At 39.2% G+C, this 7,325-nt stretch overlaps 1 protein-coding gene across 2 annotated transcripts in view; it reads left to right on the top strand.

Moving 5' to 3' along the window:
• The window catches only part of Tbc1d32 (TBC1 domain family member 32), a 213,273-nt gene that overhangs the window by 43,606 nt on the left and 162,342 nt on the right, over positions 1–7,325 (top strand). For both annotated transcript variants that reach the window (XM_029482691.1, XM_021174643.2), the window contains exons 10-11: positions 584–643; positions 5,846–5,936. In XM_029482691.1, coding sequence (XP_029338551.1) covers positions 584–643; positions 5,846–5,936 — 151 coding nt within the window. The remainder of the gene's footprint in view (positions 1–583; positions 644–5,845; positions 5,937–7,325) is intronic.

Here is a 7,325-nt window from a genome sequence, read left to right as displayed (position 1 = left end):
AGTCCCAAAATCCTGTGGCGGGGGTTGTGGGTAGCTGGCGGGTGTCAGGCAACCCTGTGCTCCGCTACCCCGGCGCTGATCCGGCCGGATGAGGCCTGTGGTCCTACTCAGGCCGGTTTCTGCTTCGTATGTATGTGTTTTAATTCTACCTACTTTTGGTCCTAAGGAAATAAAGCCATTTCAGGCATAGTCATTTATTTAAAGATAATACTGACCTAAGGTGACAAAGATGCTGTCTTATTAGAGTGTCTCACCTTTGCAGAATTCTGTGCATGTGGTCAGTATACAAGTGGTGGTCTTGTCTCTTTCTTGTTTACATATTTTTCCCTTGAATCATGCACTGTTATGGATTGGTCTCCTCAGCTCTAAATCTGCCCCTAAATGACATACACTAATTTTTATGTAATTAGCTTTCCTGTGATTACGATGCTTGTAATTCATTGAGCTTTGGAAAACCGGCTTGACATTGTTTATAATATTTTCCACCTAAGTTATGATGTGGTTTATGATATTGTAAATGATGGAGGAAATAGGTGTTAAATGACATACCTTTAACATTAATGGCTTTTCTCTTTAATTTTAGCATGCATATTACAGCAGAACTGCAGTACTGAGACTTCTTGAAAAGAAATATAAATGTCTGGTAAGCTGCATGTCTGTTTTTATGATGAAAGTAATATTACACAATGATGTAGTGCCCTGCACATGCAGAGATGAGTGGCAGCAACTGATGGGTAATGAAGCAGTCCCTTTTAATGTGACCTAAACACCATTCAGTGAACTGTAAGGAGGTGAAAGTTCAGTCTGAAGGAGCAGTAAGGGACACAGCAAATGCGTGAGTACGAGGAAAACTGGGCTGCCATAAATGACATCATGGTTTGAGAGAAGCTATATATATTTTTTGTTTTTTGTTTTTTTTGTTTTTGTTTTTGTTTTTTAGAGACAGGGTTTCTCTGTATAGCCCTGGCTGTCCTGGAATTCACTTTGTAGACCAGGCTGGCCTCGAACTCAGAAATCTGCCTGTCTCTGCCTCCTGAGTGCTGGGAGTAAAGGCATGCACCACCACGCCCGGCTGAGAATCTATATTTTTAAGAACTGACATGTAATTTGACTCGGGTCAGTTGTTAATAAAGGAATTCCTTCTGTAAAATATACTGATACACGTGAGTGAAAGTTCATGAAAAAGACTCAGTGAGAAATGATTTTGTGTTTGCAAAAATTGGTTTAAATGATACCAAATACAAGTGGATATTATAAATGTCTTACCCCTCCCCCAAAAGAAAAACCAAAAACAAAACCCTATATTCATTGCCATTATGGAACAATGTATGAAGATACTGAAAGAAATTGAAAAGAAATTAGTAAAGCATAATACTGGACAAATATGAAATCATGTAATTTTAAAAAGCGTTTAGGAAGGCAATGATTATGGTTTATGTGCTGAGGCAGACCCTTGAGTCTAGCAGCTATTAGGAGGCAGGACCAAACAAATGACCAGAAAGAAAAGTTCCACTAAAAAGCACAACAAACACATCGATGCAGAGACACATACACTTGCACACACAGAAATGTCATAAAAGCAACTCTAAGAAAAAAAAAAAACATAACACAAAACAAAACAAACATAAACCAAACCAAATAAAAAAAAAACCTCCAAAAGTACCATTGAGTTTGTTTTAGGGCTGGAGAGATGGGTCAGTCTTGAAAGACTAGGCTCACAACCAAAAACGTCAAGAGTTTGTTCTGTATTTGTCAACTACTTCTCGACATGGAACCTGCCTTTAAGTGTTACTTCTATACCCAGTGAGACTCTGTTACAGAAACTAATTTTTCCTTTGTGAATAGTTATCAATTGGAGATAGCTTCTGGGTTAGGGATAGAGGCTTGTGTCCACTTTCCCTCTCAGTGTTGGGGCTCCATCTGGCTTAGTGCAGACCCTGTGCACTGCCATAGTCTCCGTGAGGTTATATGTGCAGCAGTCCTGTTGTGTCTAGAAGGCCTTGGTTCCTTCCATTTCCACTGGCTTTATAATCTTCATGTCCCTTCTGCAGGCTTCCCAGAGTCCTGAGGGGATTTGATCTCCCCTTTAGGACTAAGTGTTCAAAGGTTTCTCATTGCTAGGTCCCTGGCTTATCTGGTCTCAGGATTTTGGCCACTTAAGCAGTGTTAGGTATGGGTTCCATCTTGTGGACTGAGCCTTAAATCCAGTCAAATATTGGTTGATTTCTGTCCTAGTTAGGGTTTCTATGGCTGAGATTAAACACCATGAACAAAAGTAACTTGGGCAGGAAAAGGTTTATTTCATTCTCAGTTCTATATAATAATTAATTATCAAAAGCAGTGAGGGCAAGACCTCTACAGGGTAGGAACTAGGAGGCTGTAGCTGATGGAGAAGCTATGGAGGAGGCTGCTTATTGGCTTGCTCGTCATGACTTGCTCAGCCTGTTTTCATATAAAACCCAGGAATACCAGCCCAGAGATGGCACCAATCACAATGGGCTGGGCCCTTCACCATTGATCACTAATTAAGAAAATGCCTTACATCCAGATTTTATGGGGGCATTTTCTCAGTTGAGGTTCCTTCTGTGATCAGGTCAGATTGACATAAAACTAGCTAGTGGAGGGAGGAAAGGGTTTATTTGACTTAGTCTTCTATATCACTGTTCATAGTAAAGGAAGTCAGGACAAGAATTCCTACAGGGCAGGAACCTGGACTTACAGAATACAAGACTACCAGCCCAGTGGTGACACTACCCACAATGGGCTAGATACTCCCCCATTAATTACTAATCAAGAAAATGCCCTACAGGCTTGACTAGAGCCAATCTCATGAAGGCATTTTTTCAATTGAGGCTCCCTCCTCTCTGATAACTCTAGCTTGTGTCAAGTTGATATAAAACTAGCCAGCATAGTTAGTTCTACAACATCTTTGCCTCTATTGCCCCAACATAACTTACAGGCAGTCACCATTTGTAGATCAAAGGGTTTAAGGCTGGGTTGGTGTTTACCCATCAGTGTATGGAAAACAACCAATAGTTTGGCAATAGCATGTGTGGTTTTGGGGGTTCCACGGGATTCTTTGGCCAATAATTCAATTAGATTTTACCCATTCCTGGCACTGGGAATTTCATTTGTCTGTGAGATATGTTTAGAAGCTTCTACTCTAGTGAGTTTCCATATGACCCCTCAAATGGCCCCTAGTTTTAGCTATTCTCCCTGCATCCCCTTCCTTAAGCACTTCTATCTCCCCTTTTTCATTTTACCTTCCCTTTCCAGTCCCCCTTACCCCCACTCATCAATAACTATTCACTCTCTTTTCCTTTCCTAGGGAGATTCTCCCCTTCTCCCTAGTGACTAGTGCCTTCCTCCGTATGTACAGATTGTAGCCTGCTTATTGAAGACTTAACAGCTAACATCAGCATTTAAGTGACTATATATCATATTTGTATTTTGGGGTCTGGGTTACTCTACTCAGGATGATTTTTCTTGCTTTATCCATTTTACTGCAAATTTCATGATTTCAAGCAACTGCTATTTCAGATCACTTTGGGTGACAGTCTCATTTTGTTGGAAAATGTGTCGAGAGTTATACTATAGAGAAGTGTTAAAGCAAAAAGTGACAGTTGAGAGGCTGGACAGTAAATGAAGAAAAAAATGATGGAAGTGTAAGTTAAGACAGTGACAGTGAATCAGGATACAAAGATGATTCAGTAATGCCATATTTAGGAGGCAGGATTTAGAGACTGTTTCTTTTGAATGTTCAATCTCTGGAGTCTTGGATAACAGAGTGATTAATGCCCTTAGGGGAGGTAACTTTCACAGTAGGAGAAGAACATTTTCTGGGAAAGATGATAATGCTTAGATGTGGTCAGTTTAAGTGTATTGAGTTTGAGATGTACACCATACCAGATGTAGGTTCTGACCTCTGAAGTTTGATTTAGTCAAGGTGGAAGTGAAGAAAGAGTCTGAAAACAGTCTGTGGATTTGATGATTTTCTGGGATGATATGCAGGACTTTGAAGTTATGCTTCAGGCTGTCATGCTTTACAATGAAAGAAGAGAATGAAAAAAACAAAAAGAAAAAGATATATTCAGATGCCTAATGACTATGAAAGGGTACGGTCCTAGCTGTCTTTTTCCATTTGGGTCACTGCAGGTCAGTTTACATCTTCCAGGGCTGCCATGTCAAGTTGAGTGACGTTGTCTATGGAGAGGTCCTTTAGAGCCTCTGTGCCCAGGTGATGTGACTGGGTTTGATCCAGGGTCTCAGATTAGTAGATTGAAAGCAGATGTGCAATGTGAACATCTGTAATTTTAGAAACAGTTTAGTATATGGAAAGCCTTCTTACCATACTTAGAGATACTAACCAAACAAAACAGCAATACCTGGAAAAGAACCTCCCTGTGACCATTGCTTACCCATTGAAAAGGTAGCATGGCCCTGGTCTAGCACCATATACCAGTTGTGGCTGTCTGTTATTTCTTTATGTCAGGTGACTTTACATTTTCAGTTCTTAGTCCTTTATTATACTCTAGTTGTTCCCATCACTTGAGACTGGTCAGCAAAAATGTCACCGAAGTCAATTCTCACAAGTCTTTATCTTACTGAGGGCATCAATTTTGTTCAGAAATTATAAGGCATAATTATAGAATTAAAATGCCTCTATAAGGAGTATTTCGGTAGGTCAGGAGAGATGGCTCAGTGGTTAAAGGCATTTGTTGCTCTTATAGAGAACCCAGAATCACTTGCAGCACCCACATGGTAGCTCACAACCACCTGCAACTCCATTTTAAGAGATTCAATGCTCTGTTCTAGCCTCTCAGGACACCTGAGTGCATACGGTGCCCAGAAACTCACACAGGCACATACACATAAATAATATAAATAAATAAAACTTAAGGAGAAGTATGTCTGTGATGAAGGGGGTTGGAAATCTCTGTTGTGACGAATGGAGACATCATACATGAAATGTTTGGGGACAGCAAGATTGCACATCATTTTTTTACTGTAACCGTGTTCTGTTGACTTTGAAAATGTTTTATTAGTTGTATGTGATTGTGATATTTGAGGTGGAAACAGATGCTTGATCCACTTGTCATGTTTCTGGGTGGTGAGAAGAAAAGTTAGCGAGGTGAGGGAGCGGAGGAGAGACTTACAGTAACAGGCACTGACCAATTCTGTTGGGTACACAGAACATTTAGAAAAAGCATGAGATTTTATTTCTATAAATATAGTTTATTATTTAAAAATGTTTAAATATGTGTGCCTGCGTGTGTGTCTGTGCACCATGTGTTTACTTGCTAATTGCAGAGCCCAGAAGGTTTTGGATTCTCTGCAACTAGAGTTACATATGATTGTGAGCCACCATGAGGTTTCTGGGAATCAAACCTGGTCTTCCATAAGAACAACTGCTGTTCACCTCTTATCCATCTATCCAGCAGCTGTTGTTTAAATTTTAACAATTATTAACAAGTATAGGAGTAATTTTCCCAATTTCCATTTTGTTAAATTAATTCTAAAAATTAGCATGATCAGTGATAGGATCTTATATGATATTTTGCACATATACATCATTAGAATTTTCTTTTTTTCAGAAACAATGATAATTTAGTCTCTGGGCATAACAACTAAAACCTTATCTTGTAAGCCCTATTAAATCTGATTCCTCCGGTGGCGAATCTTGATAGATCCACCATGATACCGGGAAATTCTAGCAACTATATCTTTACCTGATGATGTCCCCATTCCTTTCATTAGTCTTTTTAATATCTTTGATTGATGTTTGACGTTTTGGATACTAGGTATTTCTGGGACTAATCAGTTGTTATAATTATTTCTTTCTCAGATAACTACAGCAGTTCAGCAATGTGTTCAGTACTTGGAGTTATGTGAGGCTATGAAAGCTGATGAAATTCTGAGACATCCAAAGCATTGTGGTAAGCATTGTTTTCTCTATTATATATATATATATATATATATATATATATATATATATATATATATATATATATATATATTAAAATGGCTAACTTATTTAAAACAGCCTAGTAATGGCTTAAATTTTTTTTAAAAAAATCTAATTTAAAATTTTCATTGTATTAATTGTATATATTACTATTTTTTTTGGTTATTTTATTTATTTACATTGCAAATATCCGTATTCCCAGTCTTCCCTGCGCAATCCCCCATCCTATCCCCCCTCCATGCTTTGTCTCTAAGAGGGTGCTCCCTAGCCCACCCACTCCCACCTCACCCCTCTAGCATCTCCCTACACTGGAGCATCAAGCTTCCACAGGACCAAGGGTCTCCCCTCCCATTGATGCCAGATAAGGCAATACTCTGCTACATATGTAGCTGGAGCCATGGACCCATACATATATACTCTTTGGTTGGTGGTTAAGTACCTGGGAACTCTGGGGAGTTACTTGATATTTTTGTTCTTCCTATGGGGTTGCAATCCTCTTCAGCTCCTTCAGTCCTTCTCCTAACCGTTCTATTGGGGTCCCTGGGCTCAGTCCAATAGTTGACTGTATCTCCATCTGTCTTAGTGAGATTCTAGCAGAGCCTCTCAGAGGACAGTCATACTAGAAGTACTCTGTGAGCACTTCTTAGCATCAGCAATAGTGCTGGGTTTGGTGTCTGCAGATGGGATGGATCCCAATGTACAGTAGTCTCTGGATGGCCTTTCCCTCAGTCTCTGCTCCATTTTTTGTCCCTGTTTTTTCTTTAGACAGGAACAATTCTGGGTTAAAATTTTCTAGATGGGTTGGTGGCCCCATCCTTCAACTGGGGATGATGCCTATCTACTGAAAGTGGTCTCTTCAGGTTCTATCTCCCCTCTGTTGGATATTTTGGCTAATGGCATCCCCACTGGGTCCTGGGAACCTCTTGCTTCCTGGCATCTGGGAGTTTCTAGTGATTTCCCCTGCTCCCCAACCCATACTGCTATATATTTCTATTCCTTTCCTGACCCTCTAGACTTTTCTCCTGTCTCTTCCCATATATACAGGTTTTTAAATATGCATGTATATGAAGTGATGAGCACATTTCACCCTTGCCATACCTCTTTATTTTCCCCTTACTTACTTCCCATCCCATTCTCCTTTATTCTCCTAGACTATTTGGCCTCTACTTTAATATCATATATATATATATATATATATGATATTAAATATATAATAATTATTATTATATAATATTACAGGTATATATGTGTATTTGTGTATACATGATTTATATGTATCTGTAGACATGATTTTATATGTATGAAATACAGGAACTAAAAACATTGGTTTTACTGGTTTTAAATTATTTTCACCTCATTG

This window comes from Mus caroli, chromosome 10 (assembly GCF_900094665.2).
Source record: "Mus caroli chromosome 10, CAROLI_EIJ_v1.1, whole genome shotgun sequence".
Taxonomy (NCBI): Eukaryota; Metazoa; Chordata; class Mammalia; order Rodentia; family Muridae; genus Mus; species Mus caroli.
Note: the sequence above shows the minus strand (reverse complement) of the source record. Positions and strands in the feature narration are given on the sequence as shown.